Below are 27,256 nucleotides of genomic sequence, written 5' to 3' on the forward strand. Positions count from 1 at the left end.
ATAATCGATATTAATAATACGCGAAAATCATCGTTTCCATATTCAATACAGTCGGCAAGAAAATCATTTGCATTCGGTGTAGATGTTCATTGAAAAAAAAAACAAAAAATTACTATTTTTAAATAAAGTTTTACGGACCAAGTAAATACCACTATGAAAAATAACTAATGTAACTAATTATTAGATTTATGTTTTGTACTGACATTTCTTGGTGGAATTGAATTTTATAGAATAAAATAACTACTAACTAACTAACCATCACGCCGCTTCCCCGCAGGGGTAGGCAGAGAGAGTAGAGCGCCATACCACTCTGTCTTTGCAAACATTCTTCGCCCCTTCCACGTTCATGCATCTCCTCATACATACCCGCCGATTGTTACGACTCCTAACCTGACCACTTTCAAGTATTTGGCATACCTGATCGTGACTGATATAATAAAATAACTATGTTTTTTTTCCACATTAATCCTATTTTATTAATTTTATGAATGGCGTTATAACATTTACAAGCTGCTAGTCTTTCATATTTTTATAATTTTTACAACATTTTGAGTGTGTCCAAATACTTGTTCACAAATCTGGATTACCTCCAATTAGGAGTTATTTTTTACCTTAATTTTTTGACATCTCAACATAGATGAATAAAAATATGGAATTCTGCGAATTCACAAGGCTTACGACCGTCATAGGCAGATTTAAGATATCACTTTACACACGTGGAACATTCACCAATTCTAACCATGATTAGAATGTTGAGATATCATAAAATTAATTAATTATTTTTCATTGCCATATGGGAAATCGAACCATGATCCTCATGAATTTTTGAGTAAATGCACTAAACAAAATTTTACACATCGCTCACTCCTTTCAACAACGTCATATAAAAAAAAACTTGATTTTTCAAGAGATCGTTTGGTTTAAAAATATAATAAAATGTATTAAAAATAAATATCAAGCCACTTATTGAACTTTTTACTGTGCAACAGATCTTTTTGGTAAAACCTGGTTTTTTCTCCATTTGTAAAATATAAAAAAAAAACAATACCTTTTCTTCAAAATGCAAAAACAACACTTTCTGCCCTGTAGCAGGTAAATATTGAGTTTAAAATATGACGCTTTTGCTGGGATATAGTACATTTTCTAGGCATTCCGAAAACATGCACAACTGAAAATTGACGATTTTTTATATATGACGTCGCTGAAAGGAGTAAGCGACATGTGCGTGCGTAGGTACACTATGGAAAAATAACTGTAGCGTGTAGTCATTTTGCCCAACACAACGAAAAATCCCGAAATACATTTTCAGGCGCCGAGTTTTGGACCTTAGTACTTATGTAATTCGAAGTACTTTAGAACTAATTTCGTATGACGTAATCGTACTGCGTAAAGGAACCCACCCAACCTTTTAATGCATGTAGCCCTATTGCCCACATTCAAACACGTTCCGTGCGAATATATGAAAAGGGTACAACCTACAACAAAGAGATAAATTATTCACATTATCGCTTACTACACTTTTCTACTTAAACATTCCGTAAATAATTTGTCTAAATGGAAGAGAATTCTGTAAAGGCAACACGTTCTAAACAAATACATAAAAAGGGTCAAACTAATAGTAGGGATATTACAAATTCATCACATTTTTAAGCGTGGCTTTTTTACTCAGTTGCGTGAAAATTATTTGAATTTCGTAGAACAGATACAAAGAGCGAATTACGTAAAGGCGTTTGTGAAAACTGACACGTGAACAAGAATGAACCTTACTCATATGGCATAAAGGTCAAAATCGAGTGAAGTCCAAACAGTTCTAGCGGGTATCTGTTTAGAGTTAATTAACTTACAAAGTTTGAAATGCTGAAATGTCGTAAGTGCGGGTTGTTGTTAATGGGATTATGATCTGTGCGGGTAGGGCATAGGGGTTATTATTGCTTAACTGGATATCAAGGTTTGCGGCCATGTGATATTATGTAAATAACGTATGTGTATGTAGGTGAGATTATGGTATACACGCATGTAGAATGTAAGTGAGGTGGTCAGCTGATTTCGTATTGTATACATACATATAATATATACAAACATATTATGTTTGTATATGTTTTTGCGTAGTAACAGTATCGGGCAAATTCTAAAATACAATTTTACGAATAATTTTCAATAGTATGTATTTTAAACCGACTAACTAACCATAATGCCTCTTCCACAGGGGTAGGCAGAGAGAACAGAACGCCACATCAATCTGTTTTTGCAACCAATCTTCGCCTCTTCCACATTCATGCATCTCTTCATACATACCAGCAGATTCTGTCCCACTCATGACCTGATCAATTTCAAGTATTCGAAATACTTGATCATGACATGTTTTTTCTCGGTCTTCCTCAGCTCCTATTTGAATGGATTACGAGAGAATGACTAAGAATGTATATTTGGCGAACGCGAACGGCAGAACAGAACGAGGACGGCCGAAAAAGAGTTGGCACGACCATATCAATCAAAACCTAAAATCTGGTGTTGTGTAAAGTCTACGTAATCGGAGGGCATGTGTGACTATATGTATGGACGTAAAGGAAGCTAGGACTGTATGTCAGGACAAAAGAGTGTGGCGTTCCATCCTCTCTGCCTACCCCTGCAGAGAAACGTGTACTTCATTTCCGGCTACAACAAATGCAATGGGCAAAGTGATCTTACCTGATCGCAACCAGCATACTAAATTTGGCGAGCGTGCCTTTGCTGTTGCGGGGCCGATGGCGTGGAATGCTGTTCCACCAATTGTTAGAAATACTGAGAGTGAGATGATCTTTAGAAAAAAAAACTAAAAATACATTTGTTTGCTAAATAATTTCCACCATAATATTTTCCCTAATTCGTTCACAGTGAAGCACCCTTGAGGTAGTATTTTACGAAAATGGCGCTATATAAATTATCCAAGATTAGGAAGAGTTTTTTACGGTGGTATGGACATGTGGAGCGAATGGATAACGAGAGAATGACTAAGAAAATATATGTGGCGAATGTGAGAGGGAAAACAGAACGAGGACGACCGAAAAAGACTTGGCTCGATCAGATCAATCAGAACCTAAAATCTGGCAGTATCAAAAGTCAGCGTAATCGGAGGGCATGTATGGATGTGAAGGAGGCGAGGAGTGTATGTCAGGAAAGAAGAGTGTGGCGTTCCATCCTCTCTGCCTACCCCTGCGGAGAAACGGCGTGATGGTAGGAGTAGTAAATTATCGAAATTAATTATTATTATTATAGGTTAGTGGCAGTAGTAGTATTTCATTTATACGAATAAACGAAATTCTAATAATGCGAATGTAAAACAAAAGCATAGAGAAAGAGCGGAAATTATAGATTTTTTCTAAATTTCTACTTATTGTCGTTGGCACTGTGCGTTTTCCCGCCTTTTCAGCTGTCACTCTGAATTTGCAAGTTTATATTGAGATTTCGCGTGTATGGCGCGTACGTAGGACGGGAAAATTAGTCGGAAAATCGTTTGAAGTTTTAAGGTTAGCGAACTACAGTATGTAGAAGGGTGCCAGCCGAGGGGGCATTCGTGAAAACAAAGGATTCGGGTTCGACAACCCAGACGGGCAAGTGAACAAATTGGAAACTAAAAATAAGAGGAAAAAGTCGCAATCGGAAAGTCTGACAGCAAATCCACTGGTTTCGCTTTATATTAGAGAGTATAATCTCTATCTACTCATGTGTAATTCAACACATAATATGGCTCCAGAGTATCTAAAGGAGCTGTGTATTCCAGACGAATCGGTTGATAGACGTCTCACGCTTCGATCGGCCACAACAACTGCTATGGGTAAAGTGATCTTACCAGCTCGCAACCAGCGCACTAAATTTGGCGAGCGTGCCTTTGCTGTTGCGGGAAGATGGCGAGGAATGCTAAAAAAAAGTCAAAATTCTCGTAAAATTTTAATGTGACAATTTTCGTCAAATGTGCCTTTGGCACATTACCGTAATCTGTAATTTATAATTATGTATATGATGAAATACTAGTATGACTACTACTACCATCACGCCGTTTCATTGCAGGGGTACGCAGAGAGGATGGGATGCCACACTCTTCTATCCTGACTCACTCCTAGCCTCCTTCACATCCATACATCTGGTCAAACACGCCCTCCGATTACGCAGACTTTTGACACCACTAGATTTTAGATTTTGATTGATCCGGTCGAGCCAAGTCTTTTTCGGCTGTCCTCGTTCTGTTCTCCCGATCACATATGCTTTTTAGTCATTTCTAAGTCACGCCAAATATGCTTTCTTAGTCATTCTCTCGCTATCCATGATGAAATATGATAAAATCTATAACTTCTATGTATGCTTCGAAGATGTCGTTAGGTGGGGAAGGCAACGAAGGAGACAATGGTATGCGCGTGTGAGGATAATGGAAACATCCAGACTCCCCCACATTGCACTGCACGGCTAACCCCAAGGCAGACCACCAAAGAGATGGAGCGATAGCTGGGAATCGACATCGCAGGAGGCTAATCCCTCTTAAAAACAGGCCACAAGGCCTACACCAAGCAGAAGAAGAAGAAGGGAGGAAATGAGTGTCCGCTTCTGTGGTGTAGTGGTTGGCGTGTTTAACTACCGTGCTGGAGGTCCACCAATAAGAATAAGAAGAAGAAGAAGACTTCCAACGGAGTCCTGGTTCCAACTCTAATGTATGGAAGTGAAACATGGAGTTGGCAAAAGAAGGATGAAAGTAGACTGAATGCAGTCGAAATGCGATCCCTCAGAAGAATGTGCGACAAAACGATGTATGATGGATGTGCGAATAGTGAAATAAGGAAGGAATGTAAAGCTGAGATAAGCATTATCGATAAAATTAAGAAAGGTGTGTTGAGATGGTTTGGACATGTAGAACGAATGAGTGAGGAAAGAACGGTAAAACAAATTTATGAGGCGAATTTAATTGGGAAAAGAAGCAGAGGAAGACCGAGAAAAACATGACACGATCAGGTATGCCAAATACTTGAAAGCGGCCAGGTTAGGAGTCGTAACAATCGGCGGGTATGTATGAGGAGATGCATGAACGTGGAAGAGGCGAAGAATGTTTGCAAAGACAGAGTGGTGTGGCGTTCTATTCTCTCTGCCTTCCCCTGCGGGGAAGCGGCGTGATGGTTAGTTTGTTGGTTAGTTAGTTAGAAGACTTTCATGTACCAGGGTTGGCATCGATCCCAGTGCCCCATGTGCCTAGATTTGAAGAAAAAAAACAACACGCAATAAAAATCACATGTATACCAAGTTCACTTCTAAGCGAACAGCGCGAGCCCTCGAACAAAGCGACAGGCCGAGCGGGTTACCAGCGCGCTCGGTTTAACTGTAACCTTCGCAAGGGGACCGTTCACCTGTATGGGCCCGACCGCGCCCCGCCGGTTAAACCGTAACCGGGGGCGAGAGCAGGTTCACGCGAGTTCGCGAGAATCCTTTTTTGCAAACGGGTCAACGGCCGCCGCAGCGGAACATGTGCCCGGACCAAGAGCTATTCTCAAAGCCGCAAAGTAACGAATTCTAACTTACTAAACTAACTAACCGTCACGCCGCTTCCCCGCAGGGGTAGGCAAAGAGAATAGAACGCCACACCACTCTGTCTTTGCAACATTCTTCGCCTCTTCCATGTTCATGCATATCCTCATACATACCCGCCGATTGTTACGACTCCTAACCTGACCGCTTTCAAGTATTTGGCATACCTAATCGTGCCATGTTTTTCTCGGTCTTCCTCTGCTCTTTTTTTCCACTTACATTCGCCTCATAAATTTGTTTAGCCGTTCTTTCCTCACTCATTCGTTCCACATGTCCAAACCATCTCAACACACCTTTCTTAATTTTATCGATAATGCTTGTCTTAGCTTTGCATTCCTTCCTTATTTCACTATTCGAACATTTATCATACATCGTTTTGTCGCACATTCTTCTGAGGGAACGCATTTCGACTGCATTCAGTCTTCTTTCATCCTTCTTTTGCCAACTCCATGTTTCACTTCCATACATTAGAGTCGGAACCAGGACTCCGTTGTGCACTGCCAGTAACGAATTCATAATAAAATGTATCAAAAATAAATATCAAGCCACTTATTGAACTTTTTACAGTGCAACAGATCGTTTTCGGTAAAACCTGAAGGTTTTTTTCTCCATTTGAAAAATATTTAGTTTTTTAAAAAAATAATTAAACAATACCTTTTCTTCGAAATGCATAAACAACACTTTCTGCCCTGTAGCGGGTAAATATTAAGTTTAAAATATGCCGCTTTCGCTGGGATATAGTAAATTTTCTGGGCATTCCTAAAACATGCACGAACATTGACGATTTTTGATTTATGACGTTCTTGAAAGGAGTGAGCGATATGCAAAGCTGTTTAGTGTATATCGTGCGTGTTTGCGAATAGCCCCAAATGTGCCTTAAATTGCACGTACTTTTAATGACTCGAGCCCACCTTATTTTGGAGTCTACAAACCAAATTACGACCGGTAAAAACTAGTACAGCCCATCGTTTTAGGACCAACGCAAAAACGATATTCGAAAATGACAACTTTTCAACTAACGCTCGAATAGCTTTTCAGTAATGGATCTTTGTCAGACGGGAGGAATATCTAATTTAACATACTCAACCCATAAAGGATTGTACTAAACTCGTGCAGTGTTTAGAACAGCCGATATAATCAATATTTTCATCCATCATTTCCTTTTGGAAAATTCGCCTTTGAAAAAACGTTATTTTCGTAGGTTGGCAATGAATGACGTCATAGAAACAATGGAGTTATTTTAATGTTAGTGTCATTGCTAAATTATTGTCGGCTCTATTTGTTGATGCCTATGGTCCACCATATTTGTATAACACAAATTGTATGTAGTGGTAAACAAACAATCCACACTACTACTATTACAGCTCTATAAACCATAGACAATAAACCATATGACGTCATAAAACGTTCGATGACGGAAATTTGATGACGTATGCGAACGCACTATTCGTTTTATTCAATTATCTAAAGTTTAAACCTTAATATCTTCCTTAGCTCTCTACAGATTTAAATAAGAATGTCACCGATAGTCTTGTTTATAATAAGCAATAAATGTAATTCCCATACAAAAAAATAATAATAAAAAACACTGTATTTGAAAGTGATGCCAGAGCAGTCGTGGTCATTGCGATCGCCTACCGCGTCATCTTGTCTCGCTGTCGGTCTATTGTCCCGACGAGGAGTCGTTCGGACACCGAGTCCGTTTGGCAGCCAGCCAGGATTACCGTTTCACCAGAAATACACGAAGATTCCGGAACCACTCACATGTACAGCAGAATCTCTCTCGATTCAGAGGAATTTCGACCACTAGGGTCAGTGGAATGGAGATATTTCCAGTCATCAGCTGCGGGTTTTATTTGAATCTGTGTTGGGAACAGGAGGGATAATCTAGTGTGGACTCATTGCTGGGACCAAAAACAGACTAGTGATATTGATCAAAACGTTTGATACCATATATAGCTGTTTGCAATCAGAGGGTAGATAGTATTTGAACATTAAAAAAAACATAAATAACAAATTGATGATAATAAGGAAGGCAAAGGAAGAAGGGAGTTTAGGGAAGGAGGTAGAGGGAGGAAGTTTGATGGACAGTTAGGATTCTAATGATAGATAGTAATGTCTCAGACGTTTCTTAAAAGTTATTAGAGAAGGTGCATTTGTTTACGCGGAGAGGTAGTTCATTCTATAGTCTGGCCGCTTGGACAGAGAAGGAATGGATAAATATCACGATGTGTGAAAAAATATGTATTATTTTGATCTGTGTTGGGAACAGGAGGGATAATCTAGTGTGTGCTAGTCAGGAACATGTCAGCATTTGCTCATTGCTGGGAGGAAAGCACGTTGCACTCCTCAGGAGAAGCCGGACTGCTGACTGTCGTCAACAGGCCTTCCGTTCCACTAGAAGAGGGTTGGGCATATTGTGTCCTAGCTTGGTTTATGGTAGCAATGTCCTTCAGTACTTTTATCATGTATGATACCACCTCTCCTGACAGTTCCTTGTGAAGTGAAAGTGACCATTCCTTATGAAAGGGTGTACTTTCAATTATTTTTTCACTGTAATATATATTTATTCGATTTATATTATCCACTGACACTTCGTGATAGAATTGCATTTTAATATATTATTAGATTAAAACCAATATTTTTAGCTTTTCCACTTTTTTTTTATTTGACCAGCGACCGGGTTTCGTCGTTACCGACATCATCAGACTGGTGGGAGGCTATACAAATTGTTATGTTATATATAAAACAAGGCAGGAGTTGATAACCATGATTTGATAAAATTTTGTTGAGATTTTAATTTAATTTGAGTGAATTTAAGTATTGTATGATATTAATATTTTCATATTATAAAAATATTATTAATATCATACATTACTTAAATTCACTCAAATTAAATTAATTTCTCAACAAAATTATATCAAATCATGGTTATCAACTCCTGTCTTGTTTTATATATAACATAACAATTTGTATAGCCTCCCACCAGTCTGATGATGTCGGTAACGACGAAACCCGGTCGCTGGTCAAATAAAAATAAAGTGGAAAAGCTAAAAGTATTGGTTTTAATCTAATAATATACTTATATATATTTATTCAATACATATTACCCTGGACTGGTTGGTACCTGAAGAGGAGGGCTGATCACCATTCCTTCGTGTATTAACGATCAAGATAACAAGGCGTTTATATGATGCAGTGCCCTATGCACCATTGGGTTGCGGATAAGGATTTGAAGTACTTACAATTGCGCGATTTTTAGCCTTTTGACTCATTATAACCAATCGGTCACTCATTATAAGCAAATGACTCATTATGAGCAAATGGTTAGGTTAGGAGTCGTAACAATCGGCGGGTATGTATGAGGAGATGCATGAACGTGCAAGAGGCGAAGAATGTTTGCAAGGACAGAGTGGTGTGGCGCTCTATTCTCTCTGCCTACCCCTGAGATGGTTAGTTAGTTTTTAGTTTTTATAAGCAATCGCGTCTAGCGCGTATTTATCGACTGACAAAATGTTATATATACGCGCGTGGCACGTACGACGTACTCAACGTCTTTACAAGAAAAGTGTGATTAAAAAAATGTGGTTCGAGGAACGCGCAGGTGATTCAGTGCGGTTCCCAGTGAGGCGGTGGGCGGCAGTCGCGTGTTCCGTGAATAAAATTACTAAAGTCACGTTGGACGGCGAATATATTTTATATAGATTAGTGATATATTTGGGTAGTATGTTTTCTAGGGATGGAAAGATTGATAAAGACATAGAAAGGAGAGTGAATGCTGGGAACAGAGTGAATGGTGCACTAAAATCAGTTTTAGCAAATAAAAATCTATCAGCGGAAGCTAAACTGGCAATACACAATGGAGTTCTGGTTCCAACCCTTATGTATGGAAGCGAAGCATGGAGTTGGCAAAAGAAGGATGAAAGCAGACTGAATGCAGTCGAAATGCGATCCCTCAGACGAATGTGTGGAAAAACGATGTTTGATAGATGTTCGAATGATGAAATAAGGAAAGAATGTAAGGCTGAGATAAGCATTATCGATAAAATTAAGAAAGGTGTGTTGAGATGGTTTGGACATGTGGAGCGTATGAGTGAAGAAAGAACGGTTAAACAAATTTATGGAGCGAATGTGGTTGGAAAAAGAAGCAGAGGACGACCGAGGAAAACTTGGCACAATCAGGTATGTCAAGTACTTGAAAGCGGCCGGGTCAGGAGTCGTAATAATCGTCGGGTATGTATGAGGAGATGCATGAATGTAGAAGAGGCAAAGAATGTTTGCAAAGACGTTCGTTGTGGCGTTCGATTCTCTCTGCCTACCCCTGCGGGGAAGCGGCGTGATGGTTAGTTAGTTAGTTAGTTAGATAGTGATTTCACCCGTCCATGATTCAAATTGTCGTACTATCTCAAAGAAACTGTACAACATTTTGAGTTTGTCCAAATACTTGTTTACAAAATCGGGATTATCTCCAATTACAGGAGTTATTTTCATATTATTTTTTGACATCTCATCAAAGATGAAGAAGAATATGGAAGTCTGGGCATTTACGGGGCTGACGACCGTCATAGGCTGGTTTAAGTGATCACTTTACACACGTGTAACATTCACCAATCCTACCCATTATCGACAACCACACTACTCAAATTCTTGGAAGTTCTGTATATATGAACCAATTTAGAAACCTTGTTTTTGAATCACTAGAACTTCACCAGAGACATCTATTGGTGAGATGTAAAGAAGCTTTTTATTGACCAGAATCTCTTATATTAGAATGTGAGATCCGAACCCTGGATTATAATCACACACATGAGAAACGCCAGAAAATACCATTTTCATTTTTATTATTAAGCTTATTATTTTACCAGATAATTTATTTACAACATTTTGAGTTTCTGCTTAGTAAAAAGCGTCTTTACATCTCACCAATAGATGTCTCTAGTGAAGTTCTAGTGATTCAAAAACAAGGTTTCTAAATTGGTTCATACATATAGAACTTCCAAGAATTTGAGTAGTCTGGTTGTCAATAATGGGTAGAATTTGTGAATGTGACACGTGTGTAAAGTGATCACTTAAACCAGCCTATGACGGTCTTCAGCCCCGTAAATGCCCAGACTTCCATATTCTTCTTCATCTTTGATGAGATGTTAAAAAAGAATAAAGAAACGGTATATCAATAATTTTCGTCTTTTAAATATAACTACACCTGGATTTGAATTAAATCACTGTCTACCTTGTCCCTTCCAACGAGAAGCAACCATCGACGGGCACTGTTCTTGAAGACATGATCACTCCTATCCACACAGCTGGAGAGCATGCTTGCCTTAATCCCAGACCACGATGTATGTACCTTAATACTACTACTACTATCCTCAATAACTGGCAGTGCACAACGGAGTCCTGGTTCCAACTCTAATGTATGGTAGTGAAACATGGAGTTGGCAAAAGAAGGATGAAAGTAGACTGAATGCAGTCGAAATGCGATCTCTCAGAAGAATGTGTAACAAAACGATGTATGATAGATGTGCGAATAGTGAAATAAGGAAGGAATGCAAGGCTGAGATAAGCATTATCGATAAAATTAAGAAAGGTGTGTTGAGATGGTTTGGACATGTGGAACGAATGAGTGAGGAAAGAACGGTAAAACAAATTTATGAGGCAAATGTTAGCGGGAAAAGAAGCAGAGGAAGACCGAGAAAAACATGGCACGATCAGGTATGCCAAATACTTGAAAGTGGTCAGGTTAGGAGTCGTAACAATCGGCGGGTATGTATGAGGAGATGCATGAACGTGGAAGAGGCGAAGAATGTTTGCAAGGACAGAGTGGTGTGGCGCTCTATTCTCTATGCCTACCCCTGCGGGGAAGCGGCGTGATGGTTAGTTTGTTAGTTAGTTTTACTATTCTTAATATTATTAATATTTAAAGCATTTACTTTGTGGTTAGTCATTTTTAGTCATGGTTAGTCATTAGTATATAACCACTCACCGAGATTTTTACGTCTACCGGTTTCGAGACGTCGTTCGAGTCTCTTCGTCAGGACAATCACTAACACAGCATGAGTGATTGTCCTGACGAAGAGACGGGTACGACTCAAAACCGGTAGACGTAAAAATCTCGGTGAGTGGTTATATACTAATTTTATTGACATTATTGTAAAAAAATAAATAATTACTACTACTACTACTACCATCACGCCGTTTCCCGCAGGGGTAGGCAGAGAGGATAGAACGCCACACTCTTCTGTCCATACATCTAGTCATACATGCCCTCCGATTACGCAGACTTTTGACACCGCCAGATTTTAGGTTCTGATTGATCTGATCGTGCCAAGTCTTTTTCCTGGTCCTCGTTCTGTTTTCCCTCTCACATTCGCCACATATATTTTCTTTGTCATTCTCTCGTTATCCATTCGCTCCACATGTCCATACCTCCGTAAAGAACTCTTCCTAATCTTTTCAATTATTTCTCGTTCAGCCTTACATTCCTTTCTTATGTCTTCGTTTTTAATTCTGTCATACAATGATTTTCCACACATTCGTCGTACGTAAAATGATACGTACGACGGTAAGAAAAACTCACATTTTAACATGTTTTTAAAAATAAGTGAAACACGTTTTTTGAGAACTTTATATAAAATATGAACATAAAATATCGGTAAAACAATCAAGATTAACATTCTTTACATGTCGCCCACTCCTTTCAAGAACGTCATAAATCAAAAAACGTGATTTTACAGGAGAACGTTTTTAAAGTTTAAAAATATAATACAATTTATTAAAAATAAATATCAAGCCACTTATTGAACTTTTTACTGTGCAACAGATCTTTTTAGATAAAACCTGGAGGTTTTTTCTCCATTTGAAAAATATTTAGTTTATTTCAAAAAATAATTAAACAATACCTTTTCTTCAAAATGCAAAAACAACACTTTCTGCCCTGTAGCGGGTAAATATTAAGTTTAAAATATCCCGCTTTTGCTGGGATATAGTACATTTTCTGGGCATTCCGAAAGTATGCACAACTTAAAATTGTCGATTTTTGATTTTAGACGTTCTTGAAAGGAGTGAGCGATGTGCCTCGGTGGTCCCCACAATAGGACGACCGTCGTAAATTTTTCGAATATCCCGTAATCAAGGGTTAAACGTGGTTAATTAGTAGCATGTCTATCTGCGCCTTTAGAAGTTTGAATGAAAAGAGAGGAAAGGGGTCAACAAACGTAAGCCTATGGGGCCAACGAAGTAACCCCTTCGGGTCAACAGAGTTAGACCCTTCAGGCAAAAAAGAGAATTAATCAACACTTCAAGTCTTCCATTTTATGTGTCGCGCGTTTGACACTTTCATAGACAATAATGATATTTGTTCACGAAAAGTCGACAGTCAAACCGACGTGTTTGGAACGAACGAAAGCATAGAGAAAGTGGGAGAATTTCATCGTTTTTCAAATTTCTTCTATGTTCTTTCCTCGACCCATATTCGCGCCAAAATGGTGCACAGGGCAAGGCGCCGAATCAACTCGATCGTTGATTATAAGGAGGCGTGGTAATAACTCACATTTTTTTATTAAACTCGGTAAATACCACTATCTCTAAAAACCTATTGTGACACGTGTTTCAAGAGTCAAAGTTTTTTAAGTTCGATCCAATTCTACCAAAACTTGAATCTTTTTTTCAATAAAAGGCAACTTAGGCCTATAAAAAAAAACACGAAAATGGAGAATTTTAATAATCACTTTTTTTTTAGTCACGAACTCTGTTTTCCATAGGAAATAACAATATCTCTTCGTAAACCTCGTGTTCGTTAACTTGGTCACACACATTATAATAATATAGGTACTTTTTTTTTTTAGTAGAATGAAAGTAGAAGTGGCAAACGAAGGATGAAAGTAGACTGAATGCAGTCGAAATGCGATCTCTCAGAAGAATGTGCGACACAACGATGTATGATAGATGTTCGAATAGTGAAATAAGGAAGGAATGCAAAGCTGAGACAAGCATTATCGATAAAATTAAGAAAGGTGTGTTGAGATGGTTTGGACATGTAGAACGAATGAGTGAGGAAAGAACGGCAAAACAAATTTATGAAATTGGAAAAAGGAGCAGAGGAAGTCCGAGAAAAACATGGCACGATCAGGTATGCCATAGGTTTGGGGTCGTAATAATCTTCGGGTATGTATGAGGAGGTGTATGAACGTGGTAGAGGCGAATAATGTTAGCAAAGACACATTGATGTGGCGTTATATTATCTCTGCCTACCCCTGCGGAAGCGGCGTGATGGTTAGTTAGGTATTTTTTTAAGAAATATATTCAGATAAACATTATTCTATTGGAAGTAACAATATCTCTTCGTAAACCCCGTGTTCATAAACTTAGTCACACACATTTTATAATAAAAATAATAGATAATTGTAACAAGACTCAATTTACTATAAATTATATTAAGTCTCCCTTATATTTTTCTCTACAGAGCGCTTTTGGGGTAAAAATGCGACCGAATAAAATTATTGTCGTGCGTCATATGTCAATTTCAAAAAAACAGTTTTCCTGATTTAACGATTGATTGCAAAAAATTGTATGGTTCTCGGTTAAAAGTAATCAAATAAAATTATTATAGTTGATGGTAAAATAAATCATTTTTGTTCCAGAGAGTGATTTGAATGTTAATCGAAACGATAACGTATTGTGAAGTGTGCGATGTTTTAATTATATGCGTGGCATTTATTTATTCCGCGACGCGTGCCTCGCGAGAAAAATAATGCGCATTTTGGACGTCATTTAAAACGCCATAATTAAGGGTTATAATTTAGCAAATTATCCAATTTCGCTTAGAAATTAATCGACGTGGAAAGTGTCTGTCGAGAGAATTGATCGAGATGGATTAGTGATGGACGGATCGCAGAAAACGGCGAGAGAAAAAACGTCTGGCTTACAATTTTGACGTCATTTTAAACGCCAGCGTTCTGGGGTTATAATTATACAATTTATTTTATTTTGAGATTAATGATGGAAAGCGTGGATTGGGTGAAACGGGTTGAAAGTTGTGACGGATCGCAGAAAAATACATTTTTGGCTTACCATTCCACGGCTGTCATTTTGACGTCATTAATAACGCCAGCGTCTAGAGCTTATAATTGAACAAATTACTGTATTTTGGTTTCAAATGAATTATTGTGGAAAGTGCCTATTGAATGGATTGATTGAGATGGGTTGAACGGTCGACGGGAGGCAGAAAAAAAGTGTGAAAAATATGTCACTACTCACCATTCCACGGCTATGTCTGCTCAAAAAACCACTCGGAAACTTATAGAATATAGCTTGCGCTATAAAATCACACTGTTATATTCGCGTCTTATCCGTTTTAAAGGCATTATTTCACAGTTTTCGCACTGCCTCTCAAGACAAAGACACTCTCCACGCTCTCCCAAATGGCGACTTTCGACCGCGCGCGCCTACGTACCGAATTGGACTGGGTCGTCAGCTGTTGGAAATCTCGGGCTCTGATTGGCCAATCAATTAAGAAATAACCGTCAGAATCTATCAAAGACAAACCAATGTCTCCTTTTTCTTTCTTGCATCTTTTTTCTCGCTCTCAAAACCAGAGGCAAGTTCTGACCTTGAAAATGCAAAAATGCTTATCTCGTCCCCAAAACAACTAATTTTAATAATTCAAAAAACATTTTCGACTTTTTGAATCTTTTCAAATGAGGTTTTGGGGTTGTTTTGAATAAATGTCGAGTCGTTTTGTTTTGTTATCAAAATAATACTGCGCTGTCAAATAGTGCGGCGTACGTGTAGTTTTTTATCGCCACTTTTATTGATATTCTGGCAGAGTCGAGCTGATTGGACGAGTCCCAGCTGTTCACAAAAATACTGGAAAATAGTTTCGCCGTTTTGTCGCAAGATGTCTGCAGTGTCAACAGCTGATTATTATTATTTTGAAAATAAGATTTTATTTTAATTTTTATATACATACATGACAGAGAATTAGAAGACATTGTTATTTAGAAATTATGATATTCACAGCGCCGTGCATCCTTCGTACATTGAACTTATGAGAGATAATATTAAGATAAAATAAGCCAATACATGTAGCATTGTCCATACACGAGTGCAGGTACACAACGTGCTCTGTCCATAAAGCTATTCTCCTTTTCATACGTGCTACTTTTCCATTATTTTATTTTTCTATGTAGGATTAATGTCCTTCACCCTGTGCTCCTTCTTTTATGTCAACTGTACCTCGTCCGACTTATTCCACTACTGCATGCATGAATCCAGAAACTCGGAGATATTGACGACATGAATTTCGGAAGCTAAAATATGATGAGGTAAAATATGATGCAAAAACTGGTAGGTACTTGTCATCAAAGTAGAACCAGTGAATTTATTCAGAAAACTACTTTCACCTAATTTGGGTGATATTGAAGGATATTGATATTGGGTGATATTAAAAGGGTATTGATATTGGGCTTTTGTTTATAGGGGTCGAATTGTCGAGGAATAATTCTTAGGAAAACCCACATTTTACATTGTAAAATGTGCCTATTTTTACAAATGAAATAACCAAAAAAAAACTTTGTTTTCTTTCATTCTCACACAAAAAAACCCTAATGAATCATTTAATAAAAACTGATTTCAACTAATTTGGGTGATATTGAAAGGGTATTGATATTGGGTGATATACATAAAGTTTGATTTGTCGAGGGATTAATCTTGAAGAATAAAATGTGCCTGTTCTTACAAACAAAATAACCGTACAAAACGTTTGTTTTCTTTCATTTTCACACAAAAAAACCCTAATGAATTATTTCAAAAAAATGTTTGTAAATAATTTGGGTGATATTGAAAGGGTACTGATATTGGGTGATGTACATAGGGGTCGAATTGTCGAGGGATTATTCTTGAAGAATAAATCTGCCGATTTTTCTTACGAGATAACCATAAAAAACATTTGTTTTCTTTCATTTTCACACATCGCTCACTCCTTTCAAGAACGTCATAAATCAAAAATCGACAATTTTCAGTTGTGCATGTTTTCGGAATGCCCAAAAAATGTACTATATCCCAGCAAAAGAGGCATATTTTCAACTTAATATTTACCCGCTACAGGGCAAAAAGTGTTGTTTTTGCATTTCGAAGAAAAGGTATTGTTTAATTATTTTTTTAAACATACTAAATATGTTTCAAATGGAGAAAAAACCTTCAGGTTTTACCAAAAAGATCTGTTGCACAGTAAAAAGTTCAGTTATTGGCTTGATATTTATTTTTAATACATTGTATTATATTTTTAAACTTTAAAAAGGTTCTCCTGAAAAATCAAGGTTTTGATTTATGTCGATCTTGAAAGGAGTGAGCGACATGAAAAACAACACAATCAAAAAGTTTCTTCGAAAAACTATTTCATTGATGTAAAAATGTTTTATAAAAAATCATTATTTGGTATTTTGTAATGTTTTCTTTCTTTTACGTCACAGTAATTTTTTGCAAGAACAAAATATTTACCCAACACCATCTGGATTCACACTTCATACCTTCGTGTAAACTCAAACAGTCAATTGATTTATTAATTTTTCCTTCAATGTATTCAGTAGTGACGCTTACAAGATTTTTTTGGAATTCTTCACAGTGCAAAACATAAAAATTATGGTATTGAATTGAAATGATCCAATTATTTAAAATAATAACAATGACAGATTGGTGACAATGAATAATATTTTTAGCGGTAAGTATTACAAAATGAGAAGATTATTAAATAATATATTGCTTCAAAATTCTTCACCATTGCTTTCCATTTTTCCTTTGTTTTCAAACTCCGTCCCTTGACTAACCCCTTCCCCTTACTTTCCCCTCTCCTTATTTATAGAACAAATTTATATTTTATATTTTAGTTATTATACAGACCTGAATGATGGAAGTTTAACTTCTGAAACATGTAGTCTATAATAAAACTCAAGTGGTAAAAAAGTGTTTTCTTTAATCATTGAGAAGAAAATCATTTCAAACATTGAACTTTCACTCCTTTCAACAACGTAATACTATATATCAAAAATCGTCAATTTTTAGTTGTACATGTTTTCGGAATGCCCAGAAAATGTACTATATCCCAGCAAAAGCGGCATATTTTCAACTTAGTATTTACCCGCTACAGGACAGAAAGTGTTGTTTTTAGCATTTTGAAGAAAAGGTATCGTTTATTTTTTTTAATGTACTAAATATATTTCGAATGGAGAAAAAACATTCAGGTTTTACCTAAAAAGATCCTGTTGCAAAGTAAAAAGTTCAATAAGTGGCTTGGTATTTATTTTATTTATTATTTGATATATTTCATTCTATTCTTAAACTTTAAAAACGATCTCCTGAAAAATCAAGTTTTTGATATATGACGCTGTTGAAAGGAGTGAGCTATAGAATATAACTACTAAAAAAATCATCTCTTGGTTAAAAAAATACACTTGTTAGCGATCTTGGGTGACGCTTTTGTTTTTTACGTCACGCGAATAGTCTATTGAATATAGACTTCATACGAAATATTCAGTGCGAATACGGGTATGCGATGAATTCTTTACATCTATTCTCTTTTCCCTCTCTTATACTACCTACACTTTCTTCTCCATTTCCTTTTCCGAATAGCATTCATTTCATCCACTCTGAGCTTCTTCACTTATGTTATCTACATCCCAACAATTATACTCACTAACTAACCATCATGCCGCTTTCCGAAGGGGTAGGCAGAGAGTATAGAACGCCACACATTCATGCATCTCCTCGTACATATCCGCCGATTTTTTGTAACAAACATATTTATTCCTCACTTTAAACTATAAGAGAAATTATCGCAGAAAAATGTACAATCGTACAATCAACATCGTGTTACACTGCGTTAATGAGATGCAGTGCCCTATGTACCACATGAATGAGGGTAGGTGCCACAAGAAGAAGAAGAAAAACAATGATTTTTGTATTATTTATCGTGGCATTACTGCTGTATGGGAAAAGAAATGGAGAAGAATAATAAGAATAGGTAGGAAAATGGAGGGAAGAAGTAAAACTTAGGCTACTCAGGGTTGCAAATCCGTACTTGTATATTAGCTCGTGTAACTTATACATACACTGCTAATGTGTACGAGTCCCTTGAAAATAACATTCCAAAATCATGCATCTATATTCAGGCATACGAGAAACAATGCATAATGTCGCCAAAACTTAGTAAATAAATCGACAGCGAATTCTCAAAATAAAATGATTATTAAAATTATCGTATTTTTTAAAATACAATTAGAATTTATTAAATTTCATTCATTTTTAAAGCTAATGAATTTAATGTATTTTAATAAATAAATAAATTTATTAATATTTATTTATTATTTTTAAAACTCAATGCAAGAACCGTAGAACGAGGCTACTTGAACTTTGATGTGTTACTTGAGCCCAGTACAAAAAAAAATAGATCGTGGTATCGATCGGATCGATCGAAGTATCGTGACAATAAGTGTCACCTGTCAGGGAAACAATAAATCATGTCGATACGTTCATTATTGTAGACCAAATACAGATCTATTTTTTTTGTACTGGGCTCAAGTAACACATCAAAGTTCAAGTAAAGTTCTACGGTACCTTGTTGTATATGAGTTATTTTTAATCCGATTTTCTGGCTTAATTATCATTTCGGTAAAAAACATATTTTTGTTGTTTTCGATCTGCGGTTATATTAATTGTGGTCGAAATAATAATGCTCGCTGTAGGTAAGAGTATATTTCTGCCGCTAAATTAACTATTTTGTTGAAGTAAATCTCAACGAAACCACAAGTTACTAAATACACAAAGTTATCAGCATCATAATGTTTACCAACACTCATTCCATGATGCTTATTTATTGTAGGACATATTAAACATTAAAATCGTAAACCATTGCCCATGAGATTGATTTATTCAATACCTACAAACAATCGTGCAACAAAAACAGCATCACATAGCTACAGTTCTACATTACCATAAAAGCTTCTACACAGTGGCGCAAAATGAATAACCCTATTGGAGGGTGCTATATTTTTTTTTCAAATGGCGTCGTACGTCAATCATATTTGACATTTATTAACTAGACAGCTGCAGTATACAAACAAATTTAAGGTGGCACAAAGTTAATTACCCAATTTCGTTTTTGAATTACTTTTTTACCAAATAAAAAAATGAGAGACGGAAATCTTTATTTAAAGGTCCGTCACCTTTACATTTTTTCTGTTAAGTGGAAAAGATGATATCCGTCAATTGGCTGCCGCCAGTGTTGATACGCATTTGTGCCCTTTCGCATTTGTGTCTAGTTCACATGTCTTAAATACGACTGACGTATAACGCCATTTGCATAAAATTTAACATCTTTTAATAGGGTGATTTATTTTGCGCCACCCTGTAATGAAAGAGATTGACAATCCATATGTAGGCACCGATATTATTTAAACTTTTTGACCTCAACAAAATGGCGTACCTTTTGTGTATTTTTTAGAATATGCAAAATATGACTATCTTTATTTCATTCATAGTTTCAATCGGTCGCTGAAGTCATTTTTCACGTAGTCGTTTTATGCTAACTGCAATACTTACGTCAATATTTTTTCGTAACTTGCGTTTGCTTGAAGTGTGAGTCAAAGGTGACTCATTGGGAGAAAAGTTTCAATCGTTGCGCAATGCAGGATAAAATCAATCTGTATTCCGTTCGTGCACGCTTTATAATTTACAGGTTTGAGAAAAGTATTGCGTAACTCTGGGTAATATTGGCAAAATTCGTAACGCGTCACATATTTACTAATTAATACATTACTCGTTTCCATACTTCAAATTTTCCATTTTTTAGATTTCTTGCAAAGTTATCAGGATTATTTTCGGGTATGTGAAATAGACTTCATATTTTTGTAACGCCATAATTTAATAAAAATAACGAACTCTAATATCGAAAAAATATAATAAATGTTTTAAAACGATATACGATTGGTGTTATTATGGTGGGAAAAAAGAACGCAAGGCCGAGATAAGCATTAATGTTACAATTAAACAACGCGTTAGGCTAAAATACTTATTTTTTTTAAATAATTTTGTTCAACTGTAACATAAATACAATGATACATAACAATGTAATGTGTTAAAAAAAAAAAAAAACAAGTTGATTGAAAAACACTTTTTATACTTTGCTTATATGTATTTTCAAACCAACCCTCCTTTGTTTTGTTGTAAAAAAAATATCTCAGTCATCAAGCTTAGGATATTTGAGTTATAACCCTTTTATTTAAATAAAAATTACCCAGAACGCAACAAAAGAAACAATAACCAGATTATTGTATTTATTTTTTTAAATTAGGACAGTTCTGGGCTCATGTATGTATATATTTTTTTTATCATTTAAAAATATTTCCTAATGTTATTTTCACAAATATTATTTAACCCCGTTTTATTAAAAGGAGTAGGCTCTACTTTTGTCTATGGCTATATAATATTTTATCCAACCGCCTTAAACCACAGATAATTTGACAATCCTTTGTCCGAGGTTCATGACTTTTTGGGGAAAAATTTGTCACGTCCGACGAGTGAGAGTTGTGTTTTGCAGCGTTTACGAGTGCCTCGTTTCGACAGTTGAGTGAACGTAGATTATATACGACATAATAGTGCGCACTTGTTCATAGCTATCCGGGCTGTCGCAACGTGATGTAACTCGGGACCGACGACAAGGGAAATGAGTGAAATGTCAACTCCGCCCGAGGAACGTTCTTACTATCGCGGGAGCAGCAGCGACACGGAGCAAGAGAGCGACGAGAGGAGCGCCAGGGTGCTGAAGGGCAAGTTCCCGAGGCACCGTCAGGGCATGCTGCCCAAAGCGCTGCGGCCCGACCAGCCCGGCTGCAGCCCCGCGGAAGAACCGCCCGCGCTGGCGGACAGGATAACACTGGTAGTCGATAATACGCGCTTCGTTCTGGACCCCGCATTGTTCACCGCTCACCCGAACACGATGCTCGGAAGGATGTTCAGCTCCGGAATGGAGTTCGCTAGAACGAACGAAAGAGGAGAATTCGAAGTCGCTGATGGGATATCCGCTACGCTGTTCCGCGCTATTTTAGACTATTATCGCAGCGGCGTTATTCGATGTCCTCCCACAGTCTCGGTTCAAGAATTACGCGAAGCCTGCGACTATTTATTAGTCCCGTTCGACGCTAACACCGTTCGCTGCCAAAATCTGCGCGGGTTACTGCACGAACTGAGCAACGAGGGCGCGCGACGTCAGTTCGAAAGCTTTCTAGAAGAATTAGTTCTCCCGTTGATGGTCGCGTCGGCCCGGCGCGGCGACCGCGAGTGCCACGTCGTGGTCCTGCTGGACGAAGACGCCGTGGATTGGGACGAAGAGTACCCTCCGCAGATGGGCGACGAGTACTCGCAGACCATCCCGAGCACGCCGCTATACCGCTTCTTCAAGTACATAGAAAATCGCGACGTAGCCAAACAAGTGATGAAAGAACGTGGCCTGAAAAAGATACGCCTAGGAGTGGAAGGATATCCAACGTACAAAGAAAAAGTGAAGAAGAGACCCGGCGGACGCGCCGAGGTCATTTACAACTACGTCCAGCGCCCCTTCATCCACATGTCTTGGGAAAAGGAAGAAGCCAAGAGCCGCCACGTGGACTTCCAGTGCTTCAAGTCCAAGTCGGTCACGAACCTGGCGGAGGCGACGGCGGACCCGGCCATCGTGAGCGCGGAGGCGCCCCCCGCCTGCGGCCCGGAGCCCGACCCGCCCGCCGAGCCGGAGCAGTGATGCCTGTCCTCCTTCGTGAAGCTGCTCGGCGCGTGGATGGCGCCAGAGCGCCGCCTGCGGAGCCACTGCGCCTCGCTCTGAACTCACCCTGACTCGGTCGGTAACGCCCGCGGCGCCGACTGTCGGCCTCTTGATCTTGCACGTTCATCCGAGTATGACACGGTGATTGGGCACGCTGATCAGTGGAAGTTCTGTCATATCTTTCGGGATATACTTTCCCCTGGGCTGATATCTGGTATTTACTAAGTAAAACTTATTGTTATTGGGTAATATATCCAAAATAAAAAAAAGGTTTTTGTTGGATTGAATTCTACATTTATTTATGTATATCTCAATACGTTACGCATTTCGTCTTCTTAGGATTATCAAACACGATTCATTATCACAACAAGAGTGTTTGATAATGTCCTAAGAAGACGAAATGCGTCACGTATTAAGATATATATATATATAAATAAATGTAGAATTCAATCCAATAAACCTTGTTTAATTTTGGATATATTACCCAACAATTCAATATGGAATTCTACCAACTGTCTGCAGTTACAATAAACAAGTAAATCTTAAAATTAGATTTATATTTCATACTGATATTTCTTGGTGGAACTGCATTTTATAAAATAAAATAACAACTGTGTAATTTTTTCATATGAATTTTATTTGACCAGCTACCGGGTTTGTACGTAACCGACACCATCAGACTGTGTCCAGACCAGTCTGTTTTTATTGTTTAACCTAAGGATGGTGAATGACCGGAGCATTTTGTTATATCGTAATGTCGTAATATCGCTCGCGGCGACCATCAGCGAGCATCCGAAACTATGGATGGAGCGCTCGGCTCGCTGTACTGAATATGCGAATGCGTTATACGTTGCGAAATACGTTACGACGAAATGGCTCCGGTCATTCACCACCCTAAGACAATTTACTTAAAATAAAGTTTGTGCAACATCATCGTAATGACGCTGTCGAGAGAAACCCGTTAAATAAAACTTGGATAATTTTTATGTAAAACATGTTCAATAATAATAATAATAAAACCCTTATCCGCACCCCAATGGTGCATAGGGCACTGCGTCATATAAACGCAGAGTTATCTTGATCGTTTACACATGATGGAAAGGTGATCAGCCTTCCGCTTCAGGAACCAGTCCGGGGTTATATTGAATAAATATTACAGTGAGAAAACACTTATATTTATTTGACCCCCCCTGGGAATCGAACTCGGGACCTCCAGAACGGTAGCCGAGCGTGCTGACCATTACACTACGGAGGCGAACATGTTTACTAGTGTAAATATTTTTTTTATTGAAGAAAATACATATGTCGCTCATAGCATTGACCATGATTAAAATTATAAAAAGTAAAAAAATATTCTGAAAATAAACTCATTCCCCAAGTACAGTTTTGTCTGCAGAACGTCACTCTTGGACAGGTCAATACTAAACGCAAACGCAACCAATGCTCGGTTTAATAAATTCATTTAAATTAAATGTTTCAAGTGTATTATTTGCTGACATCTCGATGGGTGTAATCATCATAAAACTGGTTGACATTGTTCTAGGAGAAAGAAACCACCGTGATATGTTTCTACACTGTTTATACTTAGATAAAGCCGCACATCTGAAAATATGACAGAGCTTTCCCCGACAGTTTCGCGTATAGCGTACTATATGTATGGTGCGGTGAATGATTGTATGTTTACGCGGTTACTACGCTATACTGCCGCACTACACAGAGCTAGAAAAATTGGAACCGTTCCTGCTGTATTCACAGAGAAAAGTATGATTTGAATATGTTAAAAATATTAAGATATAAAAATACATGTACATATATCATTTTGGATATTTGAAAACAATGTAACATGCACAAATGATTCAATGTTATATCGCTCACTCCTTTCAAGAACGTCATAAATCAAAATACTTAATTTTTCAGGATATCGTTTTTAATGTTTAAAAATATAATGCAATGTATTAAAAATAAATATCAGGCCACTTATTGAACTTTTTACTGTGCGACAGATCTTTTTAGGTAAAACCTGAAGGATTTTTATGTAAAACCTGAAGGATTTTTATACATTTGAAAAATATTAAGTATATTTAAAAAAAATAATTAAACAATACCATTTATTCAAAATGCAAAAACAACACTTGCTGCCCTGTAGCGGGTAAATATTAAGTTAAAAATATGCCTCGTTTGCTGGGATATAGTACATTTTCTGGGCATTCCGAAAACATGCACAACTGAAAATTGACGATTTTTGATATATGACATTGTTGAAACGAGTGAGCGATATGCGCACAATTATCGAATCCCGTCGCTAGACGTCCGCAGGTGTAAAAAAAACCCTGTCCTTAGAGTGTTGAAGACTAGTGTACTTAATGCTTTGTTCAGGTATCAATAAAAATCTCGAAATAAATAACATAATATGATTTGTAAACAAAAACTCGAAATATTGTTAAAAAGTTGTATTTTAATGCGGGCAGGAAAGGGTAATTACTGAACTCTATTCTAGCCTATGTGTCGTGTATGGCAGTATACGTGTAATTACGCAAACAATACGGCGGATTGTACAAAAATAAACGCAAAGCATGACGGTTGCGAATCGCCGCTTGTTATTTCGTATATCTTCGTTACGACCGAGTTGGTTGGGCGGCAACACGAGGGATTTGTCACTAGAGGACTCTGTGCTATAAAATTCCGACTGACTTTGATTTTTTAAAGACATTTGCACGCTTCTGTCTGAACATGGCCCGGCCACTTATATGCAATTAGATTTATCGACAGTGTAAGCGAAAAGGCCTCAAGACACAGTTTTTTTTACCTTTCCCGGTGATATGTATTTACTACAATTTGACGTTAAAAATGAGAATATCAATATAAAATATAATAGATACAGGCTTCAGAATTTTTGTATTCCTACGTAATACAGTTGCGTGTTACACAATTGTATTATAATATAAAGTTATTTATTGATTTGGCGTTTAATTTGTAGAACTCCATTTATATTTATGTACAGTATCTACTCAATGAATTAGGGCCACCCATTATTTTTTTGAATACTCTGAAATCTTTTGGATTATAATATTTATTTTACAAAAATACTTTAAGTTTTCGATTGACATCTAATATCATGTATATTACCTTCAATAATATGTAAAATATACCTGGATTATTTAAGCCTTTACAAAATTTCAAACCCTTTTTCTGAGAAAGGTCCCTAATTAGCACAGGTGACAGATAGTTGAAAGTTCAAAAAATAGTCCTATCTCATTTATTAGTGAAGTTTCTTGAGTTCTGGTTGCTGTTTTGTTCAGAGAGGTTATATAGTTATCGTGTCTTGTGAAAAAAACTTAATTTTTAATTTTAGTTCATAAAGTATAATTTTTTTTTGTAAACACAAGTGTTTTTTTTGAAAAGGACAAAATGGGAAAAAGTAAAGACATTTCTGAGGAAAAAAAGTCTAGTGTTATAGTGCTACTGAAATTAGAAATACTATCTAATAGAGAAATTTCAAAAAAAGAAAACGTTTCTCGTCAAACAGTGGACAGAATTTCAAAATCAATAAAAAATCAGTCACCCGCCACCAGCAATCGGCGAAAGAACTGTCGTAGAATTAGAAAAACAACACCGAGGACTGATCGAAAAATCGTTCAAAGTGCCTTAGAAAACCGTAGTGCATCAGCAAAAACATTAAAAATAAAATTGGAAGAAGAGGGTATAAATATATCGGTATCAACACTGAGGCGACGTCTTTACGAAGTAAATCTGAAATGCAGGCGCCCTGTAAAAGTACCAAAATTGACACCACGAATGAAAGCGGATCGATCAAAATGGGCCAGGCTACATCGAAATTACTCGGTAGATGATTGGAAAAAGGTATTTATTTAAATTGAATTTTCAACATATCATTTTAGTAAATAAACCTATATTTTTTAATTAAACTTAAATTTTCATTATTTTTCAGGTCATCTTTAGTGATGAGTGCCGGTTAGAAGCCATGACAGAGAGCCGTCGATTCGTCAGGAGAACACCAATGGAACGTTACAATGAGGCCTGTGTGGTAAAAGTTATCAAACACCCCCCTGCAACAATGATATGGTCATGTTTTATTAACAATTTACCTGGGCCGTTGTTTTTCGTGGAAGGAAAAATGAACCAAAATTCCTATAAGCAGGTCCTCGAACGAATTTTATTGCCCTTCTACCATACACTCGACCCAACAGAAGGTCCATACACCTTCATGCAGGATGGGCCACCTTGCCACCGGGCTAAATCAATAATAAAATTTTTGTCTAACAAAAATCTGCCTTTGCTCCCCTGGCCTGGAAATTCTCCGGACCTTAATCCTATAGAAAACGTATGGAGCATGTTAAAAAATAAGGTATACTCATTTCCAAATCCGACTGTAGACTGTCTAAAAAAAATATTCAAAAAATTTGGTCAGAAGACGAAGAAATAAAAAACATGATAAAACAGTGCATTTTAAGTATGCCAAAAAGAATTGAGGCAGTTATTTTTGCCAAAGGTGGAAATACTAAATACTTACTATATTTATATGAAAATATATGCATAATTTAAGCGTAATAAAGTGTTCATGTGTAAATAAAATTCAATGTTGTTTTATTCAAGGTTTTCTCTGAGTTATTCCTGTTTGAATTGAGAAATTGCGCGAAATTCTGCGTGGCCCTAATTCATTGAGTAGATACTGTATTAATTTCAAATCAATCACAGATTTTTTTGAGTCTACTAACTTGTATTTTATTAACAAAAACACATAAAAAAATTATATTGTGACAATTTTTTCGCCTAGTTATGGCATTTGTTGTGTTTTTGTTAATAAAATACAACTTAGTAGACTCAAAAAATCTGTGTTTGATTTAAAATTAATACATCAATTAGTATAAAGTTATTCATTTG

The 27,256-nt window shown here is 37.0% G+C and overlaps 2 protein-coding genes across 2 annotated transcripts in view; one reads left to right on the top strand and one right to left on the bottom strand.

Moving 5' to 3' along the window:
* Positions 1-15,009, bottom strand: part of atos (atos homolog atossa) — a 70,813-nt gene extending 55,804 nt beyond the window's left edge. The window contains exon 1 of the mRNA XM_088257068.1: positions 14,803-15,009. Within this exon, the coding sequence (XP_088113194.1) occupies positions 14,803-14,805 (3 nt within the window). The 5' untranslated portion in view covers positions 14,806-15,009. The remainder of the gene's footprint in view (positions 1-14,802) is intronic.
* Positions 15,010-19,425: 4,416 nt separating this feature from the next.
* mri (BTB/POZ domain-containing protein mrityu) lies at positions 19,426-26,947 on the top strand. Its single transcript, XM_088257037.1, has one exon. The coding sequence runs from the start codon at positions 21,263-21,265 to the stop codon at positions 22,331-22,333; it is 1,071 nt and encodes a 356-aa protein (XP_088113163.1). The 5' UTR covers positions 19,426-21,262; the 3' UTR covers positions 22,334-26,947.
* The last annotated feature ends 309 nt before the right edge of the window (positions 26,948-27,256 follow it).

This window comes from Brachycentrus maculatus, unplaced genomic scaffold, assembly GCF_059751285.1.
Source record: "Brachycentrus maculatus isolate JH-2025_06_01 unplaced genomic scaffold, ASM5975128v1 h1tg000070l, whole genome shotgun sequence".
Lineage (NCBI taxonomy): Eukaryota > Metazoa > Arthropoda > Insecta > Trichoptera > Brachycentridae > Brachycentrus > Brachycentrus maculatus.

What these genes read in the sequence shown, in the direction of transcription:
- mri (XM_088257037.1), top strand. Translation starts at nt 21,263, where the DNA reads ATGAGTGAAATGTCAACTCCGCCCGAGGAACGTTCTTACTATCGCGGG.